The sequence below is a fragment of the Clarias gariepinus genome, chromosome 16 (genome assembly GCF_024256425.1).
Source record: "Clarias gariepinus isolate MV-2021 ecotype Netherlands chromosome 16, CGAR_prim_01v2, whole genome shotgun sequence".
NCBI lineage: Eukaryota > Metazoa > Chordata > Actinopteri > Siluriformes > Clariidae > Clarias > Clarias gariepinus.
The window spans coordinates 17752974-17766810 of NC_071115.1; the positions used below are offsets into that span (position 1 = coordinate 17752974).

General features: G+C 37.1%; 1 protein-coding gene across 1 annotated transcript; it reads right to left on the reverse strand.

Moving 5' to 3' along the window:
* Positions 1 to 485: 485 nt before the first annotated feature.
* On the reverse strand, positions 486 to 13313 carry nme4 (NME/NM23 nucleoside diphosphate kinase 4). The gene is made up of 5 exons (XM_053514062.1): positions 13068 to 13313; positions 5615 to 5745; positions 3748 to 3849; positions 1287 to 1399; positions 486 to 1182 (listed from the first exon to the last, which is right to left on the reverse strand). Exons 1-5 carry the CDS (start codon positions 13198 to 13200, stop codon positions 1062 to 1064), a joined length of 600 nt encoding a protein of 199 aa, XP_053370037.1. The 5' UTR covers positions 13201 to 13313; the 3' UTR covers positions 486 to 1061.
* Positions 13314 to 13837: the final 524 nt, after the last annotated feature.

A 13837-nucleotide genomic window follows, 5' to 3' on the forward strand; every position in this document is an offset into this window, starting at 1 on the left:
AGATGTGTTCATTTATTTTAATAATTTTAAGACTTAATTCCTTTTAGAGTAGCTAGTCCTACTACTAGCATGGTTTTAGATGATTATAGGAGACATTATGAATACCGGTACAACGTTACCCTATGTACCACTAGGGCACCTCAAATAGAGTGTCAACTTATATAGAAGAGCACTGAACAGTTTTTTATATTTTTGTTTTCAAATAGCCAGCGTTCTTGTATTTTTTTGGTTTAAATGTAGTCTTGAGGAATCAATTTTGTCATATTTTTGCCTATAATTTTCAGTCCAGAGCCAGAACCTGACCAGTTTCATATAACGTTTGTTAAGCCACAAAGTGACCTATGAATCACTCAAACATAATTAAAAGGCATGAACCAGTGAGAAACAGGTGCAGATGATGACGGCTAATCAGGCCGATGATTAGTACTGAATAGTGGTGAAGCTGAAAGCTGGGTGGTTGGAAAAGACAAGAGGGGAAATGACACAAACAACAGATTTTTTTATTTAAAAATATAAAAAAATTTAAATCCTTAGACAGGCTGTTGTAGTTAGCCATTTGTTCCCATTTATTAAATTTATTCCGCATCATTTCATTTTATTTAATATGAAGAAGTAAGGCGTGACCAACAAAGACACATAAAACTGCTTTTGCATCTTTGTACTCATTATGAAAATTATCATACTGCAATAACTGTAAACATTTCTTAGTTTTTATACATTACTATCTTCTATATTTTGCAATGCCCTATATTATTCTTTTATTTCCTCTCTCTATACTGCTTATCCTGTATGGGGTCTTGGAAAGCCTGTAGGCAATTTAGAAACGTCAGTCATAATCTGCATGTCTTCGAACACAGGATTAAACCAGAGTACCTGAGGAAACCCACTAAGAATGCAGAGACCATGCAAAGTCCATGCACACAGACCCAATTTTACTTTCGAACTGTAAAAAAAGAAAATTCTAATGATTCAAATATATATTGTATCAGTAGTATTAATATATTTTATAAATAATTTTCTTTTAAAAAAATGATTAAGATACCTAACTAACAAACACACACTCATTGACCATAGATGTTGCCGTGGTCACAACACACCCAGTCAATCAGCTCAGAGTGCTGAAACCAAAGCGAGATCTCTTTTTGCGCCACTTCAGGTGAGTCAGAGGCGTGCACGACGTTCCTGAAACATTAGCACAAAACAGAAGGAAAAGGTTTGTAATTATTATCTGTCATAAATCAAATGTACCAACATCGTAATGTTACTGATCGAGTGTGTCTGTCTACCTGCTAACATGAATGCTAAAGTCTCCTCTCAGAGTTCCAGGTGCAGCTTCAGCTGGGTTTGTGTTTCCCACTAGCATACGTGTTGACTTGATTACATTGTGGCCCTCCCACACCTAGAAAAGATGGTCATGATGTTGACAAGAAACTTATTATAGGCCATTATAAGCCCATTTAAGCTTGTGCTGAATCAGATGGTGTGATGTTAGAGCATGGCACTCAGTTTCAATAAAATTGGGTTGTTTTGCCAGCTCAGAATTCTAGAGAAGTTCAAGTTACTGGGCTGAACAGAGCGCCTGTGCATGTTCGGCCTTCTCCAGGTTCTCTAGTTTCCATGCACTGTCCACAAACATGCTGATAGATGGATAGGTTAATTTAATTCCCTCTCTGTATGCATGTGTATGTGCTCACATGGTGCGCTATGTTGGACTGGCATCCTATACAGGTGCTTAACCAGTGTCACTGCCTGGCTGAAAAAAAAAGTTTCATACCGATATTACATTAGACCGCCTTTTACTTTAATTACAGTCATGGTGTCATTTTAATACGCTTTTGCAATGTCACAACATTTATTCATTTATTCAACATTTTTTCATCCTGAGTCGGATTAATTTCTCTCCAAGATCTTGTATTGATGATGGGTGACTAAGTAACTAAGAGCACTAAGTAAAGCCTTCTCAGCACCTCCCAAAGATTCTTAATTGGGTTATTGTGTGGCCAAGCCATGTGTGAAAATGATGTAAAATGCTTCCAGAACCACGCTTTCACTATTTGAGCCTGATGTACCCTGTCATTGTTATCTTGGAATATGGCCATGCCATCAGGAAGGGAAAAATACATTGATGGAAAAACCTGGTCATTCAGTATATAGTCGTCTGACCTCTTTTTTTGGGCGCATATTGTTGCTGAGCCTAGACCTGACCAACTGATGCAACCCCAGATCATAACACTACCCCAAGGCATGATGTGTGCATCACTTTATCTGCCTTTCTTCTTATCCTGATTCAGCCATCATTCTGGAACAGGTTAAATCTGGATTCATCGGACGACACGACCATTTCCAATGCTCCACAGTCCATTCGTTATGCTCCACAGTCCATTCTTTATGCTCCCTAACACGTTGAAGACTCTTTAATTAGCCTTGCTGACATTTGTTTTCTTAAGGCTACACAGCTGTTTAAACCCAATCCCTTAAGTTGGTGTGTTTAGATGCTGTCCTCCCCACTCTCAATGATCACTCAGGTTTGTTGACGGTGAGGTGATTGGTTGCTTTACATCTCATGGAGCCCTCATGTCTGTGTTTCCTTCTGGCTCTCCCTTTTAGTTATGCTGTCACAGTTAGTCCTGCCAGAGTCTCTGCTTGCGCTTTACAGTTAATATACATTTACATTATACATTATATGACTGTGACCAGACCTAACTGTTATCTCTTCTCTTCTGCTCTCTCTCCTGCTCTTTCTCTTCCCTCTCTCCCCCTTTCACTCTTTCTCTCTCTTTGTCGAGCTACACATGTTGTTCCTGAGCTGCCAGCGATCTAGACTCCCTCTGCCCTCCGGACCCGTCTGACCCATCCTGGTGCCCCGCTTCTGGTTGGAGATCTCGTCTCATATTAAACATAGCTACGAGTTCTACTATGATTTCACTAATGTTTAAGTGATCGCCAATCTCGCACATTATGGATGTTTTTCTGCCCACATTTCTTCCTCAAAGATGATGGTTCACCACTATCCTTCCAGGTCTTAATAACGCATTTTATAGTACTTAACCCAATTTACACATTTTCACATCAGCAATCTCCTTAGTTGTTTTCTTTTCTTAATGCAGGACAATAAATTGACCCTTCTGAAACAGCGGAACATCTTTGCCACGGACACAGGATGTGTTATGGCTGTTTGAATGGATGCATTACTTTACCAGAATAAATTACCAGATGAACTATATTATAAATGACTGCAGTAATTATCCAACTGAATCTTTTTACTATTCGCTTAGTTAAATCAAAGTGGTTGGCTGGACAGTATACTATATATTCTGATATAAATCATATCAGAAATGAATGTACTTCCCTTAGTATTTGGCTTTTATCATGCACTGCAGTAGCGTCACAGTGAAATGCAATCACTGTCAATCACTGCATGGTTGTAATTAGAAAATGGTCTGCAAGTGACGTTTTCCAGTCCATATAAAGTAATGCCCTTTTTAGTATCTTGTTGCTTGTTACAACTTTAATGCTAACAGCTCAGACTTTTTTAGACTTATTTTAGTGATAAATCAAGAGTCTCTCAGACTTTAACAAGAAGAAACCTATTTATACTCCTACTGTAAATCTTTTTTAAAACCTATTGTGACCTGTGGAAATTAAATAAATGAGCAACAAAAGGAATTATCTTATTGCCTTTAGAAAAAAAAAATTGACTGAAGTTGCTCTGTTGCCGAGTTTTTAGTTTTAATTCTATATCCTCACCATCGCCACCACAGGCCCGGAGGTCATATACTGCAGTATGCTGGGGTAGAATGGTTTCTTACAATGAGCCACATAATGCTGGTCAAGTAATTCTTTAGATACCTACAACACACATATAACAATCAATAATTACACAGTGGATTTAACTAATAATGTCATACAAAGAAACTACTTATATATATATATATATATATATATATATATATATATATATATATATATATACACACACACTCAGCAAAAAAAGAAACGTCCTCTGACCTTCAACTGTTTTTACTTTTAGTAAACTTAATGTGTAAATATTTGTATGTTTGTAACACTAAAAGAGTCAACACCATAAGACATAAACTAAAAATGTTTCACAATGTGTCCCTGAATGAAGGGAGGCTCAAAATCAAAAGTACCAGTCAGTATCTGGTGTGGCCACCAGCTGCTTGAAGTACTGCAGTGCATCTCCTCCTCATGGACTGCCTATTGCGGACAGTCTGAGCACTGATGGAGGGATTGTGTGTTCCTGGTGTGACTCGGGCAGTTGTTGTGGCCATCCTGTACCTGTCACGCAGGTGTGATATTCGGATGTACCGATCCTGTGCCGGTGTTGTTACACGTGGTCTTCCACTGCGAAAATGATGAGCTGTTCTTCCTGTCTCCCTGTAGCGCTGTCTTAGGCGTCTCACAGGGCGGACATGGCAATTTATTGCCCCAGCCACATCAGCAGTCCTCATGCCTCCCTGCAGCATGCCTAATGCACATTCACGCAGATGTGCAGGAACCCTGGGCATCTTTCTTTGGGTGTTTTTCACAGTCAGTAGACAAGTCTCTTTAGTGTCCTGCGTTTTTAGAACTGTGACCTTAAATGCCTACTTTCTGTAAGCTGTTAAGGTCTTAACGACCATTCCACAGGTGCATGTTAATTGATTAATTATGGTTAATTGAACATGCATGGAAAACATTGTTTAAACCCTTTTGTTCTGAAAAGTTATTTTGATTTTTACATTATTGTTGAAATACACAGTCCTGAAAAAGGGACATTTCTTTTTTTGCTGAGTGTATATATATATGTATATATATATGTTTATATAAATACAAAATAACATATAATTTTGTAATAATAATGACAGTCAAATAAAGAAAGAAATGTTAAAAGGAATTCTCAAATGAAACTTTAACTAAAACAGGCTGAATTAACTTCCTGCACTCCTGTCAATCACGAACTATATGAGGATATCAGGATAATATCAAGAATATGAGGCTGTCATGGTCACCCGAACTAGACAGTAAATACTGGAAAAAGAACAGGTGGATTTTTTTTCCACTAATCTTCATCTGTGCAGCTTGGGTGAGTCCAACAAAGCATGTGCAGTGGAATGTGGCCTTTTTCTGTTGTAATACGTCCACCTTTAAGTACACCCTTAAGGTTATAAAGAGTGATTATAACTTGTTATAGACCTGATGTTAGCTTAGCTTGTTCTGATCAGGCTCATTTTTTATCTTATCTTTTTTTAACAAGGCCTTTTGAGCCACAGAACTTATTTTTGTTTATTTTTTTACACTATTCTGCATAAATTCAAAGGCAAAATTTATATAATTGCATGAATGTATAGACACTTCTTATAAAGTCGATGGTGTGTTCATCTTTTTTTTTTTTTGCATTTCACATACATATTAAGAAATATGTTTTAAGAAAACTAAATATTTTTGTTAAGAACAGCGATATGACTGATCAAAAATTGGCTTGTGGCTTAATAAATTAATGTGGGTGAAGTTTTTCTAATGTCATAATAAAGTGTCAATAATAAGGTGCTTTAATACTCGAGTGGCAACATTTTCTATAATTCAAAAGAATTGTGTGTGCGCATACACTCACCTGCACCATTTTCAGACCTACCAAGCGGAACCCTCGCTGCTCAAAGCGTTTAATGATGTGACCAATCAGACGCCTCTGAACTCCATCTGGCTTGATGGCAACTAAAGTGCGTTCTTTTACACCAGGAACATCTGTATTAAGATTCACATGTTTAGTTGTGTACTGAAAGCAAAACAAACAAGTAGCTGTCTTTACAGTACATTAAGTGAATCAATCATTTGCCCTAAACCTTACTTATTAGCCCACATTCTTAGTCATTATTTATCACAAGAACACATCATCTTTCTTTTTTACTGTAATTTGTGCCACTAAATATAAAAATTATCTTTACTTTGTTTTGACTAATTTTACACTAAACAAGGTCTGTCCTGAAAGAATCCATGTGACTAAAATGTAATGTGACTACAGATGTTCCTCATGCGGTATTCTGGTTTTACCGCCACGCCACGGTGGCAGCATTTGGGTTTGTGCGTTTGCTGGCTTTTACCGCTGAGTGGCGCTATATAACTATAGACTGACGCCTCGGGCATCAGTTCATTCTCTCAAGGAATAATGAGCCGCGCTCCTTTAGAGCTGCATGTAGTAGCGGATAAAAGCAAGTGAAACATTTTAGTTAAACGAATTTATAATCACAGTACTAAAATTACAGTACAAATGTAGAATTCTAATTAAATAAAATCTTATAATGATCGAATTTAAGCAAAGTAAACTAACACAGTGAGCCTTTAGATTTTATCATGTGTAATTAGAAAATCTACGCATGTAGGTTTTTTTGTCATCTTATATTTTGTGTTCTTCAATTTTGTAGAAGATTTATTAACTAAAATAAATTAAACTAAATGACCACAAAAATTCTAACATTGTCAGGACATGCTACTGCGTCAGCAGATGTCGATGTGTTATGTGTTATTATAAGAATTAAATGCAGTAGGCTGTTATGATCATCATAATGTTCTTTAATAAATAATAAAAACGTTTTAACAAATTACATTTTTACATCCCAGCAGATTTGTTGCTCTACTTGCTCAGACCACACAGTAACACATGCTCACTCTATGGAGTCTAGTGCTCTAATGACTAATACAGTAAATTTGTTATTGTTCATGCCTGTGTATTCCTGTCCACTCTCCTCGGCTGCCAGGTTACATCAATGTTGCGCAAACCATTCTCGCTACAGTATATTAACAACTTTTCTTGGACAGACCTTGTATGCACATAAACATTCACACACAAACTTAGATTAAAGAATAATTGCTTATTAATGTGAGATGAACAACATTTGTAAAATCAATTATATTGTCATTATCATATTAGATGACTCACAGGAATAGTGCATTTGAGTTCGCTAATGTTTGTTTTAACATGTTGTTAGGAAAAATTTGTTATTTGGTTAAGATTAAAATGTGTCAAGTATAAGAGCAGATTAACAATCAGGTAGATTGTTGGATAGATTTTATAGATAAATCATGAAGACAATAATCTTCTTAATAATAATATACTACTACTACTACTACTACTAATAATAATAATAATATAGTAAAGTATTTAACTATTGATATAGTAAAATAATACATTTTTTTGTTTAGTGATTTATTTTCTACATTTTACATGGTGCTTGATGGATTTTGCAAATGCACTTGACAATACTGATCTTGCAAGAACTATTTATTAGTTACTATTTATCATAATTACCTAATTCCATGTTATTTCATAGTTTATAGTATATATATATATATAATATATATATATATATATATATATATATATATATATATATATATATATATATATATATATATATATAAATAAATGTCATCATGGTGCTTGATGGATTTTGCAGCAAAAAAAGAAACATCCCTTTTACAATAATGTTGTAAAAATCCAAATAACTTTACAGATCTTCATTGTAAAGTGTTTAAACAATGTTTTCCATGCATGTTCAATTAACCATAATCAATTACTTAACATGCACCTGTGGAATGGTCGTTAAGACCTTAACAGCTTACAGAAAGTAGGCATTTTAGTTCACAGTTCTAAAAACGCAGGACACTAAAGAGACTTGTCTACCGACTGTGAAAAACACCCAAAGAAAGATGCCCAGGGTCCCTGCTCATCTGCGTGAACGTGCATTAGGCATGCTGCAGGGAGGCATGAGGACTGATGTGGCTAGGGCAATAAATCGTCATGTCCGCACTGTGAGACGCCTAAGACAACGCTACAGGGAGACAGGAAGGACAGCTGATCATTCTCGCAGTGGAAGACCACGTGTAACAACACCTGCACATCTGAATATCACTCCTGGTATTTACACATAAGTATTTGATCACTCTGTAATTTTGCAAGTTCTCTTAGTTAGAAATTATGGAGGGGTCTACAATTTTTAGCATAGGTGCATTTCCACTGTGAGAGAAAGAATCTAAATAAAAAAAATCCGGAAATCACATTGTATGACTTTTGTAACAATTTATTTGTGAATTACTGTGTCAAATAAGTATTTGATCACTTGCTTATCAGCCAGATTTCTGATCCTTAAAGACCTGTTATTTTGCTTTTAAATAGTCCAGCTACACTCCGCTCATGATTCTAAATTAGTAGCACCTGTTTGAGGTCGTTAGCCGTCTTAAAGACACCTGTGCACCCCACAATCAGCCAAAGTCTAAGTATATACATGCGGTATCAATGATACTAAGAATGGTGAAGAATCAGCCCAGAACTACACAGGAGGAGCTGGTCAATGCCGTGAAGAGAGCTGGGACCATCGTTTCCAAGGCTACTATCAGTAATACACTAAGACATCATGGTTTAAAATCTTGCATCGCACAGAAGGTTCCCCTGCTTAAGTCAGCCCATAAGTGATACATGATGAAGTCTTTAACCTTTTACATACACACACTCTTATGGTTATAAGGTAAAAAGATAGTTATGTCAAAACACACAGAAAAAAAATCTTCAAATTAGTCTATAAGAATTGAGTCTCTCGTTTTAACTTAAGGCAAAACAAGCAGTGTAAAAAAGGGACCAATGAATGATGATTAGTGGGAAGTAAATACAAAGCATTAAATCCTGAATTCAGTTCATGAGTGGGTTAATAAATTTAATTATCTATTAATTCACTCTTAAGGGATGCATTAATTCACACATAAAATAACCACCACACTGTGTGCTATAATTGAAGCTAAAGGTAATTGAATAATAATGATAAAAATAATAATAATAATATAATAGGAAGTCTAAAGTAGGGCTGAAAGACGGTGTAGAATTTTTTTCTCGAGAAGGGTCATAGGGTTCCCGAGATATGGCAGTTTCCCTACACACAGCTGACTCACACAGAGAGAATTTAATCTAATCTGAGTTTCCTGTATGTGTTACAAAAATTGGGGTCAAGATGGCAGGTTTTTTTGTGAAAAAAATGGCAACACATAAACTCCATTTTATCTGTTTATCTAACTGCATCTATCTATCTATCTATCGATCTGTCTATAATACATTTTGTTCTCACCTCGCCCGCACACAAATCATGTTTGCCTTGGTTCAGGGTTTTTTATTAGTTTTTTTGAAAGCCGTTCTCTCAAGCTGCCTAAGGTTTCTGATCTACGTTAGTGCTGTTGGATGGTGAGTTGACTAAAGGCTGGAGATTTTGTTGCAGATTTTAGGTCGCTGTTGAGCATCGTTGGATGTGGTCGGCCCTTAAACCCTTCATGGCATCACAAGCAATGCTTTTTAATGTGCATGTGGATCTTGTTGAGCACACTGTTCTGCTCTTTTTATAGTCACTTTGTTTCTGGACATGTGGTGTTGATAAGGATTCTTAGGTCGTTTTGTCCCTTTGACAGTCTGTCCAGTATTTGATATTGTCTAACTCCTGATCTTGATGTTCTCTCTCAGGTCTTGACATCGTTCAAAAGATAGGTGATGATTGTCTGTCATGTCTTGACTTGTAACTGTTGCATGTGAGCATGGCATTGACCAGCTTTCCTACTTTGAATATTGTTTGATATTTAAGTTATGTTGGAGAAAGCATAAAGGCATTGGTTACGAGGTTGATTTTTTTTTTTCTGGGTGCAAGGATATATTTACCAGGGTTGTAGATCACAAATGTGTTGCCAGTATTTGGGTCCCCCAATTTGCAGAATTTAACCAGATGTTGACCATTGTTATTTGTCCTACCACAACTGAGGCGACCCTAATTAAAGTCATCAGTGGAAAATTTATCAGGTCCTCTCGTTCTTAAGGTGTTTTAGGAGCTTTCTCAAGTGTTGGCCTACAAAAATAAATAATCTTCAGCATTTTCTCTCTTTAAATCTTAAATGTTGCCGCATCTATACGATTGCTAATTTATTGGTATGTAATGTCTCTTTACCCAGAATTTGAGCCCATAGTGTCAACCTTGACTGAGTATTAGGATGACTGAGATGTTGTTATTTCTCTTGTCAATGGCTAGGCAGCAGATATCTATGCAGTACCTAAAATCCTGATCACCTTTTGGGCTGCAGTAAGACTGTGCACACTAGGCACTAGGCACACTAGGCATCTGGGTGTCGTTGATTGAGATTTATTGAGTAGTTTACTTAGTTGCGAATGTGATGTTGACAATTTTATTGAGTTTATAAATTATCAGCATTCAACAGAAAAAAACTCTGAAGGAACAAAATTTGGTGTCAGGTCCAAAAACAGTGGAAAAACAATGGAAGTAGCACAAGCACACAATCTGCATTAATTGTACACATTTTGTGATAGTAGTAAAAGAAGAAGAGTTTGTAAAGCATGGGCACATGGATGCATTGCATTTCCTAGGAAAAACACTGAAAATGGCTTATTATAGCGTTCCTGAGATATTTCCATATGACAGTTTTGATGCAAGTTTTGTGAGAGGTGTAAAATTTAGTGAGGCTATGCGAAAGAAAGAACTAGAGGTAGTTGTTTTGCTGATTCAGTGTCTCCCTCTAGAATCCCAATTCATTTCAATGGAGAGAATTTGAAGCAAGTTTTAGAAGGGGTTACATTCTTTTGATCAAGGTGATTTTTTTTTTCAAAAACAGTAGAGATTTTTGAGCCATTAAATGTGACTTCTTATGTTCCAATCACACCAAAAATGGGGGAGTTAAGATTTATGGAGAAAAGGGGTTCTGTGCTGACCTGGCAGAACATTTTGGTATAAGTTTCATGGGGGTGCAGTAATAATAGTAGGGGCTTTCAGACCTTAACAAACACTGTCTTACCCAGGTGTATTACTTATTTTATTGCAACCATCTTTACGGCTGTATTATAGTACTTGCAAGTCTATAATGTCAAAAATGCAAGTCACCTGACTTTACTGCAAATTCTATGATAATGTCCTTCAAGTTCAGTAGTAAGGCATTTTTTCTTTCAATGGAGACAATGCCAAGTTCATGTTGTTTAATTTTTCTGAATGTGTGCGGAACTTCGGGCACAATCACTGGTTATGTAATACGGCAAGTGTTCTAAGCAAACTATTTTCCCAATAACAAACGGAGGTATTGTGTGGATGTTCATCTCTAACCATAGACGGCAGGGCTACTTTCTGTGTGGGGGTTGAAAAAAAGCCAACGCTCGTACACAGTCCAGGCTCTCTAAATGGTAAACAAACAAAAAGTGGTGCAGACCATACCACACAACACTATTCCAGCCCATCAGCAACATGGGCATTCATGCCCTATGACATTTTAGCTATGATAGCTGCCTTGGCAATGAATGTTCATATATTTAGGGTTGGGTGATGGGGGATTCTGGTAAATTTGGGGTCTGATTTGAATTCTGGACTACAGTCAAAACGGCAATTAACATGGCTACGCAAATATAACGTTGTCAATCCAATAGTTTTCACATACAAACATGAACTCATTCATGGTGTTCACATATAAGCTATTTCCCTAATACCTTAAATTGTTGAATGTGTTTTTTTTTTTTTTTGTTTTACTTATCCTAGAATCTTATTTTCTGACTCGACTTCATGCAGTATACTTTTTCCTCAGTTTCTTACTGACCCTCACTTAAATAACTTAAAAAACAGCCAGAAATAAGTTTTAACAATTGTTTAAAAAATTCATAAAATTTAATATATTTGAATTGCGCATTCCATAATTGTTGTTTTTGTTTTATTGCGGTTGGCATCCAGTATTTGCTGTGTCTAGGTTTTAATCTGCTAATTAATACTTAATCTTTTAGTCCCCTCTTCTTTGTCCTGTATTGAATGCAAGTGTCTCACTTTTGGTTCATTATCCCACTTTTGTCATTATTGTAGTTTTGCCATGCTCCACACTACATACATCTTTTCACTCTGACTTTGATAATTGAACTCAACGTTAAATTTTTTTTTGTTTTGCTTCTTTTTACCAGCTTGTCCACTCTCTCGCTTGTCTAATTATTCTTGAATTAGCTAACATATCATACACCAGATCCTGTTAACTTCTGTTTTGCTAACACTTAGTTTCGGTGCTTCATACTACAAATATTACCCACTTACTCATGTTCTATACCTCTCAATCCTGTTTACAGTGTCGTGGGGGAGCCTGGACCCTATTTCAGGACACTTAGGGCATGAGGCGGGGTACACCCTGTACGGGATTGGCAATTATTTGCAGGACACACACACACACACACACACACACACACACACAAAATAACTTAAGAAAAAAAAAAAAAAAAAAAAAAAAAAAAGACATGCAGATTAGGTTAACTGGCAATTTAAGAATGCCAGTTAACCTCATCTGCATGTCTTTGGACCGTGGGAGGAAACTGGAGGACCCAAAGGAAACCCATCAAGCACAGGGAGAACAGGCTACTGTAACTCCATGCCCACAGACTTACTGTGCTGCTGTACTATAGATGTATCAACCAGAAGTACTTCACAGATGGGTCTAAGGTCCAGGAATTAAATAAAACTGGAGCTGCATTTACTACACTGATTTACACAATTTTAGATTAGCAAGAGAACATCTAATTTAGTGTACAAGTTTGTACTGTGGTGCTGTGTGTATTACTGGTGGCATTAGAATAAGCTGAGCAGTTCACTCACAAAAATAGTGATTTACAGTCACTCAGCTGCAGCACTTATAATCATTAGTACAGGAACAACCAGAATCCAGCAGGATTTGGTGTACGAAATCCTGTTAGTCATGTAAGGAATTGTTAGACAAGGAAAAATGGTCTCTTTCCGGTGTGTCCCAGCCCATCCTGGCCCTTGTACTGTGCATCCCATAATAACGGTTACGTCTCGCGCACTGAGCCGTTACACTAACCAACTAATTACAGCCCGACACTTTCGAGTAACGTTACTACAGACTCTGAACTCTAAAACAACAAATGTATTGTAAGTCAAAACCTGACTCTAATTCTTGAACAAGTCTAATACTTGCGAAGAACTGAAAATAAATAAATACAAGAAATAAAGTTTAAGGGAGAAATTGGGGTGCGCACGCGCGCACACACGCACCTGAGGCGCTGCTGTTGGTCCGCGCGTGCGTCAGGTGCTGAGGCAGCAGCACTCCTGTGCACGGCACGATGATCCGTTTCCTGCTGCTCATGGGAAACCGCTGCAACACACACCGTACAACACCCGCCATCATTACGCACAGACGTGTCACAGACAGTGCTCAAGCTCCCTCAACTCTGTACAGACAACCGAGGAAGCGCGCCAGTGTACTACTCTGAGATGTCTGAGGTTGCTTTTCCGCTGTCATACCAGCTAACCGTGATATATACACACACGCACACACACGGTTATTCACCTGACGGGTCACACTCACGTGTTTACTTTGAGATTAAGATCATTACCGACTGGTTTAATGACGTTACATGAGTAATTAACCAAAGTTAGGGAAAAGCTCCAGGGTGGGACATGGGTAGGAAGGAAAGAAAGCAACCAAGAAATCCTTCTGTGTAGAGAATTCCTAATGAAAACCTTGTACAGATTTGTGTGACTGGTCATTCTTTACAACTGTTGGTTTAAATAATGATCTGATTAGATCAGAATACTAAAAGGTCAGTAACTGAAATGATACCTAAAGGCAAGTTATAATGAAAAATTTTATTTTAAAAAAAAGTACAGAGAGAATTACTAGAAGTGATCTTGATCCACCAGAGAATCAAGAGATGATGCAGTTCCCACTGTTCCCTCAAGATAAGGACTTAGAATCCAAACAGGAAAAGCATTATTTAAAACATCACGAACACGAAAATGAGGTCTCTGGTCTCCAAGCAAAT

Coding starts and splice junctions, on each gene's coding strand:
- nme4 (XM_053514062.1), bottom strand. CDS start 13,200: ATGATGGCGGGTGTTGTACGGTGTGTGTTGCAGCGGTTTCCCATGAGC. Junction 3,850..5,614: donor TAGGTCTGAAAATGGTGCAG/GTGAGTGTATGC, acceptor TGTGTGTTGTAG/GTATCTAAAGAATTACTTGA. Junction 1,183..1,286: donor TTTAGCATTCATGTTAGCAG/GTAGACAGACAC, acceptor CTAATGTTTCAG/GAACGTCGTGCACGCCTCTG.